This window comes from Rhododendron vialii, chromosome 7a, assembly GCF_030253575.1.
Source record: "Rhododendron vialii isolate Sample 1 chromosome 7a, ASM3025357v1".
NCBI classification, from domain to species: domain Eukaryota; kingdom Viridiplantae; phylum Streptophyta; class Magnoliopsida; order Ericales; family Ericaceae; genus Rhododendron; species Rhododendron vialii.
Genome location: NC_080563.1, coordinates 1,853,634 through 1,872,186, shown reverse-complemented (window position 1 = coordinate 1,872,186; position 18,553 = coordinate 1,853,634). Strand labels below are relative to the sequence as shown.

General features: G+C 39.1%; 1 protein-coding gene and 1 non-coding gene across 6 annotated transcripts; both read right to left on the bottom strand.

Annotated features, from left to right (window-relative positions):
- Positions 1 to 6,483: 6,483 nt before the first annotated feature.
- Positions 6,484 to 17,817, bottom strand: LOC131332270 (K(+) efflux antiporter 2, chloroplastic-like). 5 transcript variants are annotated; one of them, XM_058366400.1, is made up of 22 exons: positions 17,621 to 17,815; positions 15,316 to 16,761; positions 14,977 to 15,276; positions 14,692 to 14,863; positions 14,477 to 14,567; positions 13,878 to 14,014; positions 13,716 to 13,775; positions 13,521 to 13,640; positions 12,813 to 12,881; positions 12,002 to 12,067; positions 11,753 to 11,842; positions 11,352 to 11,456; positions 11,118 to 11,246; positions 10,542 to 10,751; positions 10,294 to 10,443; positions 9,467 to 9,520; positions 9,259 to 9,317; positions 8,654 to 8,720; positions 8,399 to 8,575; positions 7,790 to 7,846; positions 7,145 to 7,219; positions 6,484 to 7,005 (listed from the first exon to the last, which is right to left on the bottom strand). In XM_058366400.1, the coding sequence occupies exons 2-22, from the start codon at positions 16,665 to 16,667 to the stop codon at positions 6,883 to 6,885; spliced, it is 3,663 nt and encodes a 1,220-aa protein (XP_058222383.1). In that variant the 5' UTR covers positions 16,668 to 16,761; positions 17,621 to 17,815; the 3' UTR covers positions 6,484 to 6,882. The 5 variants fall into 5 exon arrangements, 4 of the variants coding, with proteins under 4 accessions (XP_058222383.1, XP_058222381.1, XP_058222382.1 ...); XM_058366398.1 differs by having other exon boundaries at positions 14,977 to 16,761; positions 17,621 to 17,816; XM_058366399.1 differs by having other exon boundaries at positions 14,977 to 16,761; positions 17,680 to 17,792.
- Positions 14,235 to 14,341, bottom strand: LOC131334983 (U6 spliceosomal RNA). The gene has a single exon (XR_009202377.1). It is a non-coding gene; the product is annotated as a U6 spliceosomal RNA (small nuclear RNA).
- Positions 17,818 to 18,553: the final 736 nt, after the last annotated feature.

Here is an 18,553-nt window from a genome sequence, read left to right as displayed (position 1 = left end):
CTTTGCAAAAAAAAAGAAGGAAGAATCTTGCATTCTTTTCCAAATTCAAGAACACATCTGATTTTTTTAAAAGATTAAGAGAGTGGTGGATTTGTGATATAGGCTACATGAATAGGAAGAAGAAAAAAAAAGTTTTGGTGTTGTTTTGATAGATAATACTAGGAAGAACACCACATGTTTAATATATTTTTGCCCAAAAAAAAAATGTAATGGAGGGAAGTGATAACGGAAAACAGAGGGGAAGAGAGAAATTGTGTGAAATTGTAGTGGACCCCTTATTTTGGTTATGGATTAGAAGTGACCATTGTGAACCTCAATATTGTTAAGCTTAGCAACCTCTTAAGTGAATAATCAAAAGCTGATGTGTCAACTTTTGGTTATTCATTTTTGATTATACCACTGTGGATGGCCTTAAACATTTACCACCAAAAAAGTCATATCCTCAGGTCATGCTCCTCAAAAATCATCATCTCGAATGTGACCTGCAAAAAGTTGGCAATCATCAAAACATTACAAATACTCTTACGAACAAATCTCACAAAAAACATGTCCAAACCAGCCAGCTCCAAAGTCCAAACAGTTAATTTATTAAACTAAAATAGAGCAACATATAAATAAACAAATAATTCAAAAACAGCAAGCCCTTGTTTGGTTGCCGTTTCCAATACCAATAATTCAAAAACATATCATAAATGCTTTCATAAAAATTGATCCTTTTTAAGGATCTCATAGGTAAACAAGTATTTTAGAACAACCATGGGAACCGGTTTCAGAAATAGCAACAAAACAGTGCTCATACTTCTAAGTTCAAAGTATCAGATCAATACTATTGAAGCGATGCTAAATATTACTCGTGCAACTATCCATGTTAAACCACATATCTACTACGTGTTTGTAGCTATCCTGTAAAATCTCAATCCATAGGTTCCTTTCGACGGAAATGGATTCATACAAGTCAAACCCAACTTTACAACACCAAGTTACATGAGTCAACAACCAAAACCGAGAAATATCACAGATTAGCATCCAAAGTACATCAAACCAATAAGCCAAAAAATAAAATCGAGATCCGAGCACGAGAGGAAATTTAGAGTTAAAAGGCATTAGAACCCTAGATCTGAGGGAGGAGAGAGAAAGATTCGACCATGATAGAGAGAGAATAGGGAGGAGCACCGGCACCGCCATGGGGACGAAGGAAGGGAAGATCTGAAGAAGAGGAATTGAAATGGGGTCCCTTGATTGCCGCCTCCACCAATTCTCAAGCTCAGCACCGTATGATCAGCCTGCATAATAATACCTCTATCGCCGCCGTCTAATTACGGTTGTTAGTGATGATCTCTGTAGCCGGCCGAACATAGCTGTTAGCATTCGAATTACCGTGCACGTACCTGTGCCAGGGCTCGGCTTGGAACCGAGGCCTATCAGCCGCCAATGTGGCACCCACCTTATGCCTGACGCCAGAAGTGTGTCATCCGCGCTCGGCAACCTGCGAGAAAATGAGGTCCGTTGGAAGGCTCTTCGTTCGGGGCGATCACTAGGCTCGGCCACCCGTTGAGTCGCGCGCTCTCTCACGTGATTAAAAACAGTTGCGCCAAAAGATAATGATGAGCGCACATGGGAGGTGCCAGCTCACGCCAAAACGTTTATCAAATCCATTCTATGACGTCACAATGATGTCATCTAGCTCATGCAGGGCATGTGCCCGTACTCGTAGAGCAAGCTAAGGAAACCATAAATACTCAAGGATCACGACCCTAAGAGGTACAGACTTCTACAGACCAAAACCCTAGTCTCTGGCTTTATTCTCTGCACATTCTGATCCTCTCACCGGAGGGCCTTGCCGGGCAACCCCGGCCAGGTCTTAGTCGTGCGTTCATTGTGCAGGGTAGGGCGAGGAAGCTAGACGATCCCTGAATTAGTGGAGGAAGGATTGAAATCAAGGATTACGGGCCACACAATCTCGATGCGGTCGTGCTCCCAAACTCCGACGCACGAGTACGTCGTTCCGATATCTATTCCAATCGATGGTCCTCTCCCTTATCGGCCATAAATTCTACTTTTTCTCGGTTGCGTCGGTGGCTGGAAGAGAGAGAGAGAGAGAGAGAGAGAGAGAGAGAGAGAGAGAGAGAGAGAGAGAGAGAGAGACATGAGAGATGGCTCTCTCTCTGACTCTCTCCCCGATCGCCGACCTCCTCCTCTGTCCCCTCTCTCTCACCTTTGTCTGGAAACGTATGGCAATGGCGGATGAAAGTGACGCGAGAGGAAAAGAGGGGAGTGCAATTTTGTTCACCTCCCTTAAAAGATGGTGAGGGTGAACATTACCCTCCCTTTCATTGGTTGAAATGGTATAGATCCCACCACAAAGTGATGTCAGGCTTACCATGCAATACACTTTTTGGAAAGCATGACATCACTTTATGGTGAGGTCCACATCATTTCAACCAATAGGAATGATGGCAATGTTCACTTTTTTAAGTGGAGGGTGAACAAAACTCAACTCAAAAGAGGGTGTCTTGTACACGCATCTTTCTGTACGAAAGCCCAAAAATACCCCAGCTCAAATTTAAAATACTACTCTCTCCGTCCATTTTTAAGTGCTCCGCTTCGGAACTCCAACTTATTAAGAAAATATCATCATTACACATTTCACATTAACATTTACCTCTATTTTCCCTTCTTACCTTCTATGGAGACATCATCATTACACTTTTACTCACTAACTTTTCAAAATGGAATCTACTTTTAGAGGCAAAATGAAAAATGTACTAATTTTTACCCACTAACTTTACAAAATGGACACTTATTATGAGACAGCCCAAAATGAAATATTAAAATTTAAAATGAGGATGGAGGGAGTACCATGCAAAAGAAAAACAAAACAAAGGCTGAGGGAGTACCATGCAATTGTAAACGTAGACTACAGAAGCTGATCTAATTGTTGCCATCTAGGGTTGAGCACTCAAGCTCGCTCAACCTCTGCAGCAAAAGAAAGCTTGACATACAGGATGCTACTTTACATACAGAATGCCTGGAAGTCGTACTTGAAGTGTGGTGGTCGTAGATTGAAACATCAAGAATATTCTCAATGTTTTGTTGTATTGATAGCGGTGGTAAAATAATGTTGCTAGTGGTTGTGCTAGCTAGTGGAGGGGAGGGGTGGTGGACCTGGTGGTTATGTGGAGCTAAAATGATTGTGGTGGTGGTGGTGGAGGTGTAGTAGTCGTGGTAGAGTTGAATGCGGAGGTGGTAGAGTTGAGGTGTGGTGCCAGTGGTGGTATGAGAGTGCAAGTGAGGTGGTGGTGGTGGAGAGATTGTGTTACGGTGATAGTGTTAGTGGTGGAGGAAAGGTAGCCCTCCGATGATCGTTGTAGTGGTCAGCTTACTACCCAATTTTCATAAACTAAACATTATTATTTTGATGATTGGATTTCACAATCTTTTAGTAAATTGAAAGTTCTCTTTATCCATATATAATAGGTCTTTATCGAGATGCGAGTGTTTTACCGAAATGATTTAGTTTTCCACTCACTGAGGGTAAATTGGTCATACCTTTTTATATGGAAAAAATTATAGACTCCAACTACTTGGGTTGAAAAGTAGACTCTACAAGTATTTTAATGGTTCTAACCTTGCAAAAAACGGAGTTCATGAGAGTCTGGGACAAACTAGCAAAGTTTGAGGAACTTGTTAAACTTTTTGCACCCCAGGAGCAATTCTGTGCGCCTCGGGCGCATCATTGAAATTTTCAAACCGACCAAACTTTAAGATCTTGCCACAGATATTCGAACTCGGATTTGCACGTGGTTTGAATTGTTTAAAAGCTCGTCTAGCCTACTTTCTAACCAAATTTGTTTGACTCCAAAATTATTTATTAATCAAAAGATATGACAATTTTACCCTCAACAAGATGAAAAACAAAATATTTTGGAAAAATCCTTAAATCACACTGACTTTAAACCGGATCAAAACCTATTTTATATCGATAAAGAGGATATTCAAAGTACTAAAAGATGATAAAATTGAACCTTAAAAATATTAGATTTTGGGTTACGAGTAGTTGGTCGAAAGTAGACCAATTTAAAGATCATCAAAGCTACTAAGACTAAAATATGTTTTTGCGCCCTTCCACTCATTCTATGTTCCATTCATTACTCGAATTCCGATTTTTAAGGTAGTGGTTGTGAAGTGATGTTGGTGTAGGTGGTTAAGTAGTGGTGGTGGAGAGGTTGTGTTACTATGACAGTGTTGGTGGTGGAGAGGTGGTAGCGCTCTGATGATCTTTGTAGTGGTCTGTTTACTACCCAAATTTTGTGAACTAAACTTTATTATTTTGGTGGTTGGATTGCACCATATTTTAGTATATTTAAAGATCTTTTTATGGATATATAATAGGTGTTTATCCGATTTAAAATGAGGAAGATGCGAGTGTTTCACCAAAATGGTTTTGTTTTCGACTCACTGAGGGTAAATTAGTCATACCATTTTAGATACAAAAAGTTATAGATTCAAACTATTTGGGTTGGAAAGTAAACTCAATAAGCTTTTTAATGGTTCTAACCTTGCAAAAAACGGAGCTCGGGAGTGTCCGGGACAAATCCTCAAAATTTGAGAAATTTGTGGAGCTTTGTGCGCCCCAAGAGCAATTCTATGCGCCTCAGGCGCACTTCATTGCGCCCCGGGCGCATTATCAAAATTTCAAAACCAACCGAACTTTGAGATCTTGGCACAGACAGTCCCGAACTCGGATTTGCACGTGGTTTGAACCGTTAAAAAGCTCGTCTAGCCTACTTTCTAACCAAATTAGTTTGACTCCAAAAGTATTTATAAATCAAAAGATATGACAATTTTACCCTCAACAAGGCGAAAAACAAAATATTTTGGAAAATCCTTAAATCACACTGACTTTAAAACCGGATTGAAACCTATTTTATATTGATAAAGAGTGTATTCAAAGTACTAAAAAATGATGGAATCGAACCATAAATAGATTTTGAGTTACGAATAGTTGGTCGAAAGTAGATCAATTCAAAAATCGTCGGAGTCACTAAGACTAAAACACGTTTTCGCACCCTTCCACTCATTCTATGTTCCATTCGTTACTCACATTCCAAGTTTTAGGTATTAGTTCATTTCTTAGGAGTTCCGGAGAGTTCATAAGGCTTTTCGTCCTTAATCAAAGCATACGAAACTGCTTGATCATCGGGATTTGCCTAAGACGTAGGCCCAAGACAGGAATTATACAATTACGAAGCCAAATTTGTGTTCATTATACATTTACTGCTTAATCATCAAAATACACTTGTGTTCATGTCCTCCGATCACTTTGTCGCTCACCGCCGCGAGGACATCTTCAATTTTTTGGTTATCCAGGATACTTGAGGAGAAGATGGACTCATAGTAAGGGAAAACAGGATTTTTGATCTCTCTTAGGTCAGTGCACAAATTTGCATCATTGTTCTTCAGCTTCGAGATAGGGTTCCTGTGCAATAAGGATTCAAGATAATGACAATATTCGCACTTCTTGTCATATATATTATCGGTACGTAGTATGTAACAAACCGAACCTCTTTCTTTTCGGATATAACAAACCGATCTTGAATGTACCAATTTTTAACTTGAACTCAACCTCGAGAAGCTTGGTTCGCTTATGAACTTTAAATACAACTTTTCCAATCAAATTTATGCTTGCAATTGAGTTTTCTCAAGTGAAGTTCATATCAAAAGAAGTTTTTACACTTCTACTCGAACTTAAGCATAATGGAGTTGTTCGTTTCTTCGGGTATGTTTTGGGCAGTTACGGCTATGGGCTCAACTGTGAACAACTATGAATGCCAGAAGCCAGCCCAAAACATAGGCCTACGGCCCAAGCATAACCCTTGCAGGGAGGGGTGGGCACTGGGCATCGAGTCGCGAGGACGGGTCGATGAGCAGATGAACCTGCGCGACCGCCTTACCCATGTTTCAAATTTTCATTACAATCATAGTCACTGTGTTTGGTTCACAGTTTGAGAGTGATATTTTTGAGTTAAAATGTAAAAACACGTGATTGGATGCCTCATTTCAAAAATGAGTAGGTCTCTCTTGACTCTATCAGACCAGCGGTCCAACATAATATACATTAGAAGGAAAAAAAAAAAAGTAATCGACAGTCTGTTCTATCTCAACGTTCCAACCCAACCTTGACTCTCTCTTCAAATACTCATTCGTTTATACCAAAAAAAAAAATTACTCATTCCAACGTTCCAACCCCCTCATTTACCACAATTCGTTCTGTTCTCTCTTAGATCTCTCTTAAAAAGTAATCGACAGAGAATCTCACGCCTCTGTCCGCCTATCTCTTCCCCAGGTCACTCCCTTCTGCGATTCTCTCCTCTTCGTGGTTGAAATTTTTCGACCGATCTTTTCAAATCAGGTGAAAATCTTGACCTAGTTTGAAGGGTTTGCCTATATTTTAGAAAGTATCAAAGCTGAACAAACCATGACTACAGCCAAAATTTCTTGGAACAAAACCCTTACAACATGTTCAGTCCCACAAAAGATTTATCTCCATATGCAGCATTATTCAGACAATTTGCATAATACAGCATGATAAGAAGCAACAGCACACAACTTGTACGAGATTACCGAGAAAACCCTACAAAAATTCTGATGTCATGAGATTACGAGACAAGAAAGTCCTCGACATCTTTACTTAGTAAGGCATACCTAAATCTATCTATCAATCAAAAAATTACTATACCACAAAAGTGTGTGCTACCGCCACCGATTCAGCTATATTGCTCTACAATTCATGTCAAGGGTTCTAATGAAAGGCTGCATTCTTTATTTTCTTTTTCAATTTCTTGATTTCTTCTACGTCTATCTTCACCATCGCGTGATGAGTTATATGGCCAGTGTTCCTTCAGTGGTTTGATTCTCCTCGGAAGAATCGGATGGCTGAGCTTTGGGTTTAATCATGACTCGAGAGTATCCATAACCAAGCGAGCCTCCACTTATTTCACAAAGCTGCAGGCAGTAGAGGATTGTGTGGTAACTCAGTCAAAACCAAGGTATATATCAGAGTAAACTTGATCTGTTATTAGCAAGGGAATAACAAACTTTATAAAAATATTATAAAATAGTCAAAACACTCAAAATTAAGTACCTCAGTAAGCTCAGAAAGATGGCGGGACCTATAGTCATTGATTGTGGCTGCTATTTCTGACATTGGTAGCTTAGCCTAATAGCAAAAACAAGATCGATGAGAAACATAGGGAGATCACATAAAGCACGTAAAGCTTTGGAGTAGAAGCAACCGTTTCTGGTTTACAATCAGAGAATCCCAGGGATATAAACAGGAGCTTTAGCATGAAGGTGTCACAACTGATCAAATTAAGCACGCATCAAGTCATTCACTAATCCTTCTCTAGAAGTCATTTGTTCAACTTGCTTTTGAAAAGTCATTAATTTAGCTTATATTCCAAATAAACCCCACTAGAATTGAAGATGCCGATAAGATCCTATAATACTTAAAGTTAAAGCAAGAAGAGACTAATTTTAAATTGCTTTTATGGACTGTAAATAAAAAATGCCAGGTAAAATTATACTGACAAAAGGTGGCAGTGGTTTAATACAGGTGATGAACGAAATAAATGGAAACTTATCTTAAGCTTTCTTACAAGTGGCTGCACAATACATGTGGCCAATTACCAATGCCAACGGGAGGGACTGGCAGTTTTCATCACTTTAACTTGTGCAGAAGAAACTAATATACAATCAGCAATTCAATTGTGGCCATACTGTCTTTTACCTGCGCTAGAACAGCAGCCGCTAGCTGAAGACTCGGTTCCAAGGTCTCAGGGACCACCTGCACAAGTTTCTATTAACAACTCGAGAAATGAAGTACCAAACTTTTCAAAATTATAGACAAGGCACATCTTTACAAATAGAAGGTCAAAAAGATTTAAACTAGTCCTGTAAGAATCATGACACTGAGAACATATTCCTATAAGGAAGGGAAGATGTTAAACTTAGTAGAAATGTAAGAATGTTGTCCCTGGAATAGAAATGTAGGAATGTTGTCCCTTGAAGGTAGATTAGCAAGTCTGAGGTGGAGCATTGAATAGAGATAGCAAAGACATGTTCTGTCATAATTCATGTACAAGTAGCATCAAATCTGGAAAGATATCAAAGAACATAGTGACTAAGTCATTTCAATTCCATCAATCTAAAGCTCTTGTATCCACACTTGAAATATATGCCTAAATATAAAGTTGAGTTAAAGGGTATGTTTCCTAATTGTTGATGCCAATCCATCCATTTCAAATCCATAAGTCCAAATGCCGTAATGTAAGATTTACCTACATGGAGAATTTGGGAGAAAAGTGAAACAAATAATGAAAACGGTAACAGAAAGTACCGCTGTTGCCCCCGCCTTTTCCAAATTGAGGCCATGATCAACATCATGAGCACGGACAAATGTCTTGACATTAGGGAAATACTTGCTCAAAGCCCAAACAGTTCTATAGTTTGCACCAGGGGTATCTAAAGTTATTGCTGCTGCACATGCTCTTTCAGCACCAACTTTATGAAGCACCTGATGGCCATATGTACAAGAAGCAAATCAGAGAGAAAACTGTTACAACATATTTAGTTTGAGCACAATCTAGTATACCTCCCGGCTGCCAGAATCTCCAAAATAGACGGGAAGATCAAGTGCACGCCCAACTGCTACTCGGTCACTGCAATATGAAATCTAAAATCAGTTATTAAATGTTGCTGCTAAATTTTACTATTCTTAAATATTTGTAGGTATTAGCAAGTCATGGACAAGGCATAGTATGGTTATTATGGTATGATTTTATTACGTTCATTTCTTTTTCCCACTTGCATACTTAAGTAAGAATTTAAAACTTAAGTTTGAGCAATGAGCTCCAAATAATGAAAATCCTGGATATTCACATTAGAGATAACAGAGTTGAAACCAAACACAACAAATTGGTCAACTTATTTTCACCCTTTTTCCTCAGCAAGTAAAACTCGCAGAAATAGATAAAACTCGCAGGCTCGCAGGCCGTTTAAACTTGGTTGTTCTGCAGAATATGAATCAAAAGCCTGCCTCTCCCTCCCTCTCTGGCGGAGTGTGCGTGTGTGCATGTGTTTGTCTGCCTTAAACTTGACATTATCTCAGAAACATAGCATTTGAATGCAATTCAACCATACCTCCTCACATCAAGGGCGACAAATGAAACATAGCATTTGAATGCAATTCAACCATACCTCCTCACATCAAGGGCAACAAATGGAATAAGTCGTTCTGAAAGAAGCTGTGCAATGATCTGAAAGATCCACAAAATGAAGTACTATTCAGAAAAGAAAAAAAAATACATTGTAAGCACATCAATACATACAACATATAAGTAGATCCTCCAAATTGACTGATTTTACACTAATTCATCGAAAAAATAATTTCAAAAAGTGGCGAAACCTGCCCAACGCGTCCAAATCCACAGATAATGATATGATCCTGCAGATCATCTGTCTGGAAACAGTACAATCCAAAGGAAACAAATTACTATGGTCAGTAGATATGTCAGTGTAATAGCAATATCAGGCCTATAACACAAACAGACATAATTCATCTCACGGACACAGAACATGGCCACATCTGGTATTAAACACAACTTAAAACCATTTGATGATCCCGGGTATATATTTTAAGCACTGTTTTAGCATCTTTATCCATCATCATCAACTGTTTCAGCAAAATTCAAAGTGGTAAGACTTCGAGAAGAATTTAACTAAAAGTACCATGAAGCAAGTCAGGGTTTACCAAAGATTTTCCAAGGGGCGTAAACAAACCAGTGTATTAGAACCTACCAAAGCTCATACATATGTTGCAGTTCAAAAGCTAAAAAGGCTTCCAATTTTGAGAAGAGAGACTTTCGAGAGCATAGTACAACAAATTTCCCGTGTCTTAGGGAACATCTAATTAATGCACTTATGATATGCATGGGTGTTCTTGATCTGCTCCTTGCATGACACAGTTAATGTGTTCACTAAATAAGTCTATGTTCCTTTCTCCTGAAAGTCACTCTTTCACAGCATGACCTCCTAATCAACAAAATAAATCACCAGCTGAGCTTGGACAACTATGTCCCCACAGTCGGCCAGTCCTGAACTATGTCCATTAACTTATGTAGTACCCGTAGATCAGAGATTATTGCAACTCGAATAAAGATTGTAAAAAGCATCAACATAAGTCCTTGTTCAGAAAACAGCCAATATCAGCAAACTCGAGATTTTGGATTCTACCTCACTCTCTACAGGTAACAAACTCCGCACATCATGCTGCTCAAAACGAGAGGCTATTAACTGGCCTCCAGCAGCTAACCACGGGGTAAGGGCCATTGAAATCCCTACCACAAGAAACAGCAAAGATGACATCTGGGGAGACATTATACCCTGTAAACAAGGCCAATTAGCACAACACCAGTCCTGCCTTCTACCTGTAAACAAGTAATCAATGACCAATGGGCATCATTACTGCTAGGAAGGAATACCTGATTGACGGCTTCACCAAAAGCCACAAATGCAAATTCTCCTCCAGGAGCAAGTAGAAGACCAACTCTTATCGCAGATATTAGTGAAATACCAAAAAATCTACCAAGTACAACAACCAACATAGTCTTCCCACCAATTAAAAGAGCTAATGTCCCTATAATGACTGGAAAGTGAGCAACAAGCAGCTTTGGATCGATGGACATTCCAACCTGAAACCATAGGAACATAGCTGTTACTCAGAGGTATCATAGTATTCCAATCATGTTCATCGAAAAAGTGGTAATATCAATCTGCTAAATTGACAAGGTTCTAGACTTCTAGTGGCAAGTGTCTCCTTATGTGAGTCTTCTTAGCTGATAAAAAAAGTGTCTTTTTCTCATGACTTCAGATAACATATGACTGCAATTAACGAAAGCATGAAAGTGTCTGAAAGATGCAACTGCATGGAACCGGTGAACTGATAAACTGGAAGACTGCAGGAGGCGACGATCGTTTATATTCTACGCTGATGAATAATGAACTTTGACAACTAGTTTGAAAATAACAGGGTCTTGTACATTGATGTAAGTGCTTACCGTCATAAAAAAGAGACCCAATAGAAGGCCTCGATATGGAGCAATATCTGATTCAACCTGTAAAGAAAATTCTGTTTCTGCAAGAAGCAAACCAGCCAAAAATGCTCCCAATGCCATGGAAAGACCAGCCTGTTCCAGTCATAATAAGAGATGCATACACTTATTTTCCCCCTAAAAAAGAGAATGCATATGCTTAACTTTATGTAATAAAAGGGCAAATAATCATCGGCGTACCCTGGCTGTTAGGAGACTAGTCCCCAGTATAACAAGGAGTGTATTCGCAGAGAATATCTCAGCATTTTGATTCTCAGCAACTTGCTTATAAATCGGCCGAAGCAGCTGCAAATTGGCAGAATGAGTAATATCATGAACTTCACAAACACCAAAGGAGTTTGAAAATAATGGTTTGTTTGCATCCGAAGCTATGCAACAGTTTGGCTTATACTCAACAAGATAATTTAATGGATTTCATACCATAAAATAAAATAATGATGCACATGAAATGGTTTTCAAAAAAATTTGTGAGGAAAACTAGGGATGTTAATGATAAAACTGCACCACCAGAAGAATAATAGGTAGGTTCATCACTATAGACATCATATTGTTATGTTCTGCTTGCAACGTATTTAACTCACCAAGCGTCCTCCGGCAATTATGGCAGTAATTGCAACAGCAGCCTTCACAGCAGCCGCTCCAAGAGCTTCAGCAATTGCTAGGAAACCAACCTAAAAAGCATAGAAAATTACACATGCTAGTTATAGAAGCAGCAGCAATTGCACTGGCAGAAACACCAATATTAGCAGTTACAGCTACCCTATCTAATCTAAAACCTAAAAGTGAAACATTGGGAAAAAAAAAACTATGAGAATCAATAAGAACTTTACCCCTCCTTTAGATGAATTTGGTGAGATAAGAGGTATTAGTATCAGCAAAACCACAACAGCCAAATCCTGGAGTTAAAAATGGGCAGCCAATAAAAAGCTATAGAATCAAATCCAAAATAGGCACAAACACAACCATATCCAGTATAAACAACAGCAGAGTATTCAAAAAGTCATTAAGGGGAAAAGAATGGAGGTGCAGTCACATATGAGTCATGACAATGAAAGAACAAATTCAGATCAAATCACTTACTCACATATTATTCGGGTGCATGTAGGATTATAAAACCTAATGGGTCGAAAGGGTGCACCATACAGAATCAATATTGTATTCCACATTCCAAGTACCACAAAAGTTAGCTCCAAAATGTTCACCTTATGGACAATGAATTGTGGCAGTTTTGCATCTAAAACAGAGAAAACGGAAGTCACTTGGTAACATGTTTTAAGTCAAGTATGATTATTATGTATGAACCATAAGGTTTTGACCATTTCTTGTGGTAATCAAACGGGTGGAGGAGGGGGCAACGGGCTATAGCAACCTCCCCTGGGTGTAATCACAAGGAGTCAAGACCCTTGGCAGGCCCCGTGAGGAACCAATCACCCTCTTGATTTCTACCGCTCCAGCAAGGGCTGGTGGATGAGAGCCGGGCTTGCAAGAGGGCAAGGCACAAGGGATGTGTCCCCACGCTTCAAACTTGCGACCTTGTGGGCCCAAATCACTTGGGAGTAAGCCATTTACCACTGGGGTTTCGACCATACAAGCACTTCAAAACAACCAAGACCAACATAAGTTCTTAGATCATACAGTTACCTGGAAAAGTAAAACAGAAAATGTAGCTCGTCCATGGCGCGATGTGCTCTCACCCCGTTCCTGCAAGACCTGCAGAAGAAATACGAGGGAAAAAATATTTATTCCAAGAAATCCATAAAGAGTGTTGTGAGGAATCAGAAAAGGCTCCTGTTTCCCAAGTATATGCAATTAGCATAAAGATTATCATATAGTGATGATACTTTTGGCACTAGCCCCATGGGTCACCCAAAGTAAAGGCAAAGGCAAGCCCCTCAATCAATTTCCAGAAGAGCTAGGCCTGAAAGGAGAAAAGAAAGTGTTCCAGCTGGAAAATACCAATTTATATAGCCAACCAGGTGACTGTCATCACATAAGATATCAAACACAGAATTGACGGATGGCAATGAGCTCAGATAACAAGTGAACAGGAACCATGCCATGGGGTGATGATGTGGAAAAGTACATCTAGCATAACCGAATTCTTAATATTGATTAACTCCGTGATAGCTGAAGCTCCAAAAACTTCCCATGAGGAAACATAATCCCTTCCTCATCTCAAAGTACCAACTTTTTTAGTCCATGAAGAACTTTATCTTGAGCCAAAATGTTGTTCTAAGTGAACAACTACTGATTCAAGGCCACCTTTTTGTAGGAGAACATTTTACCACCACTCCTACCAAGAGGGAGATTCTCTTAACCCAATAGCTGCTCATAAGTCATTGCGTTTACCTGAAGGACAACAGCAGTGGAAGATAATGCCAGGCCATTCCCAATGACGAGTGCAGCAGGACCGGGCTGCCCAACAATATAGCGAGCCACTATGCCAACCATCACTGCTGTCACCAAGACCTGCATTTGTTACAAACCTTAAATGGATTGTGTCAACTGAGAAGTGGTAATATTTGGATAATAAATTCCAGTCACCTGAGCAGAGCCCAATCCGAAAACATATTTCTTCATAGAACTTAGTCTTTCAACAGAAAGCTGCACGATTAAGATGTAATGCTTAGATTTGTTATCAGCAGACTGAATGTCAAGAGTAATAGCTGTCTTAAAGAAAAAGGATCCAAGATTTCATGATTCTACCTCCAGGCCTATATTAAATAGCAAGAAAACAACTCCAAATTCAGCTATCGCCTTTGTTGCATGTACATTATGAATAATAGAGAGACCATAAGGTCCAATCAAGATGCCAGCAGCCAAATATCCAAGAACAGGACTGCCTAGAAATTGCAAATGGATAAAAGATACCACATCAGTGAGACAAACTCCATAAATATATCTAAAGGAAATGACCAGAAGACAGATATATGTAGATGTTGGCCGAGTCCTAGAACAGCAGGACTGTTGCTGTCAAATCCATAAATTAGACTCCTAAGAATTTTAAGTGCTCTACTTCTAAAATAAGATTACAGGCTAAACAATTGAAAAGCAACAGGAGCTATTAAAATACCGAGCATTACTGGTAATGCATATCATTCTTGTGCAAGGACCATGCTAATCCTCTTTCTGCAGTTCCCAATTATATATGATACTGGACTGAGACAATAAAGGGTGTAATCTTGAGTTTCATACGCCTAACGTACCCAAACATGCAAGAATGTAATATGATGCTAAACTAAAGAAGAAGAGGAAGATGAGGCTTCATCTTCACGACTGCAATAATAGATCTGAGATTCAGTTACCTCCAGGGATTTTCTGGAACATAGGCACAAATATGACGCTTGCAAGAAGCAACCACAACATGTCAAAGAGAGAAGCTTCCTCCTCATTCACCTTCAAAAGAAACAAAGGAATTTTTTTATTGCATGGACCCCAAAAAATGCATAAAACATAAAAAGGATCCAATACTAGGTTTAGAGTGCAAAGCAGAGTAACCAAGCTAATTTCAAATACGTGCCTCTTGACGCGGAACCATTGCTATTAGTTTCTTGACTCTCTTGGGAATTTTCCGCATTTGACGGACCAAAGGCTTTGCATTTGATGAGACTTCGTCGATACTAGTAGTAATGATGTCTGGCTGTAGAAATAGCTGGCCAATCCTCTCTGACCGATTGACATAAAAGGCAATCCTGTAATATATAAAGAAAGCAGACTTTGAATCATACTTCAAGGAAATGCATGTCAAATTACATATCAAAAGGCGGGACTACACAGAAGTTCCATCTTTTAAGATTTTGCGTACCCGGCTCCAATGAGAAATGACCCAAAAACTAGCTTAGGCAATTGCTTCCTCGCAGACTGAATAAGATCGTGGAAAAGGGATGCTGGTGTGAACAGGGTACCATCTGAAGAGAAGAAAGACGCAGAGAAGAAACGAGAAGACTTCTTCAATAATCGTTTTGGAGCACTAAACAGTGCACTGTCCTTTGTCAAATCCTTCTGTAGTTCATGCTCTGTCATTTGAGTCAAGTTCTTTGAGTTTTGTGATTCAATTTTTGTGTCCTTTGATGATTCTGAATTTAATTCTCCATTACCATGACCAAAATCATAAGATGTACTTGTGTCTGCAATACTCTGGCCAGGTCCATCAAACTGGCAAACTGTTAAAGGCTCTGTAACCGATGGAGTGCTCTCGATTTGCATGACTCGGTCACTTTCAACAACCATATCAACTGTATTTCCCGGACTCACTTTTCTATCCTCAACAAATTCCTCCTCCACATCCAAAACCTGCCCTCCGAATGAAGATTCGTTTTGGTGTACTGCAGTCTCCGTAATATCAAAATGAGGAACAACAAGATCTTTTTCTGCTCTTGACAAGGTAATCTCCACATCACTCACACGTTGTGCAGCCTCAAGTTCAAAAGCAACAGCTTGCTCTGCTAAGAGCATCACATTCGCCACCTCTTCATCTGCTCTCAAAGCATCCATTTCCGCCTTTTCTGCAATGTCATTTAGCTTGTCCAATTCCTTTTGCAACTCCTCTTTTCTGCTTTGCAACGTTCTCAACTCTTCCTCAGAATTTTCCAAAGTAGCTCTACACTCTTTAATTTCATCTTGAGCAACCAAGAGTGCTTCCTCTTCTTTCTCTAGGATACCCTTTTCTTCCTGTCCACATTCATATTTTAAATCACCCTCGCTCAAAGCTTGAAGTGAATCATTTATTCTTTTTGCAGTTTCTAATGTTTCCATTACCACACGGAGGTTTGCTTCAGAGAAAGAAAGGGCTATTGTTGCTTTCTGAACAGCTTCTTTAGCAACAGCTTCTTCATTGCCAATCTCTTGGATGGAATGGCGGGTAGAATAAACATTGTCCAAAGCATTTTCTGCTTCATCTTTTAAAGCTATAGCAGCCTCTGATATTCTCTGAGCCTTTTCCTCAAACATGTTACTGTTTAGCCGTGCTAACTCTAACTCCTTAATTGCCTTCTGCAACAAGTCCCTCAAATCATCCAAAGTAGGTCCCTCCTTGACTTCTCCATCAGCTGCCTCCTCCCCTGAATCATTCAACTTTGGACTAATACTAGTATCTTCTTTATCATCGAACTCTACCTTTCTACCGTTACCATCAACATTAGCTATGGAATCATTTCCCTGACACCGCAATCTAACTACTCCCCTTGAAGCCTTAAAAACATTAACAAAATCACAAGTCAAAGATCCAAGTGAATTAAAACCCCACAAATGGCTTTCAAATTCTCCTTTAACAAGTGTAATTGGATGGATACTAATGTTAGTGGTTGACAAAATTATCCTCTTCAACTTCTTCCTGCGATAAGCTTTCGAGACAAGTCTTTGACGTCCAAGAAAATTACAACCCAAGTCTCCATGTCTAAACTTAGAATGTGAATAGAAAGAGTCCAAAGTCCGGTTAGTCGAAACCCCAGTGCTATGAAACAAGTTTGACTGCTGCAAACTACATGCAAAGTCCATATCTCTCGTCCCGGATTATCTAACTGATAGAATGCACAATTCAACAACTTCTATAGCATGCGTCACAAACTCTAATTGGCCTTAAATCAAACACCTGGCGCCACAAAAACAATATGGACAAAAGCTTAAACATATCATCTCAGATATGCATTCGTGTATATATGTGTCTGCAAAGAAAAGAGATGTATGTATAGGTGTACAATGGATTTATGTAGCACCGACACGTAACATGACACTGAAACGTAGAGTTTGAAAATTTGGACACAAACATTGGGGACACGTATTAGAAAATATTTATTTACGCTATTTTACGAATAAAACATAACAAATAAGACTCAAGCATAAATGTGTTAACAACATATATATCTTAAATACTATTCATCGTTCACAAAAGTATTTAACAAAAATTGTTTCGTCGTTTATGGGCCTTTGTAATCAATAAACCATCATCCTGTCGCCAAAAAAAAAAAAAAAAAATTTCGCATTAGAGTCTACTGCTTCATTCACCATTCCTGACTCGTGTTGCAATTGTCCCAAGAGTGTCCCGAGCATTTTTTAGAGTGTCCTGAGCGTCCAAATGAAAAACGTTTGAGAAACTTCGAGTAAGACACGTGTACGGAGAGTGTCGTGTCCAAAAATAGTACCCCAACACTGGAACTGACATCCATCAAGTGTCCGTGCTACATAGGGAACTTGTATATGTATGTATGACGTAGTATATGTAGTGCAAAGTCTGCATCAGTATGTGCATAACTACATCAATGGAATCCAAGTTTAACGAATCAAAGAACCATACGAACGTATAAATGGAGAGATTAGTGATCCTTCAGGAGAAAACAAAACTGAATATAACTACGTATATTGATTAACAGGAACTAATATTGATTAACTCAATATACGTATATGTGTATATGCACGTAGTAGATGTACAGAGCGCTTATGTATAAAGCTACCTGGATATACATTGATGGAATGGAGCAAAAAGTGAAAGGAGGAGGATCGTTGAACTGACCGGTCACGGCTTGGGAAGAGAGAGAGAGAGTGAAGCTCTAAGTGAGAGAAACTATGGCGGACTTTCCAGGGGGAAAATTGGGGGCAGAAAATGACAGAAACACGAGAAGAGATCGACGTGGCTTTCGGGCCCGATTAGCTTTGTCCGGTATGGGCCGAAAAGCAGAAAAGTACCCTATAAATTGGGAAAACTATTGGGTGCCATTGATTTTCCAAAAATGGGATCGTAGTGCACGTAAAAATAAATTAATTTTACCAAAAAGTTTTTAAAAAGAGGTTAAAAATAGATAAAATGGGAGAATATAATTGTGTACATTATTACTTTAATTTTTTGTCGTGTTAATATTATGGACGAGGGATTTGGCCAAGTAAACATGAAAAAACGTGAATAAGTGTTTGATAAGTTCATTTCTTATATCCTGAATGAAAAGAATAACTAAATTTACCTCTTATTTAACGACACGCCGCAACGGTAAAGGTGGACACATGGACCTCTTAAACTGTCAAATAGAGACTAAATAGATGCAAAGAGTATCGACGGAAATCGTTGGACAGATGTACGTACAAGAATACCCAATTATCTGTTCGAGGGACATCTTATTCAAAATGAAGCTTACAAGATGATTTTAACTAGGGAAACTTTGTCAAGTTTGCTTGTAAAGAAAGAGTTGTAGTGAATTACTATTTCAAGAAGAATAAAGGCACAAATACTTAAATTTGTTGATTTTTCCCCTTTCATAAGCTAAACGGATGGTCCAACATAATCAAAAAGTTCACATAGGGTTACATGGTGAGCTTATGCAATAGGTACAAGAAAAACAGTGTAAGTACTCATAAAGAAAACTGAAGTCTTAACATAATTAGATCCAAACCTG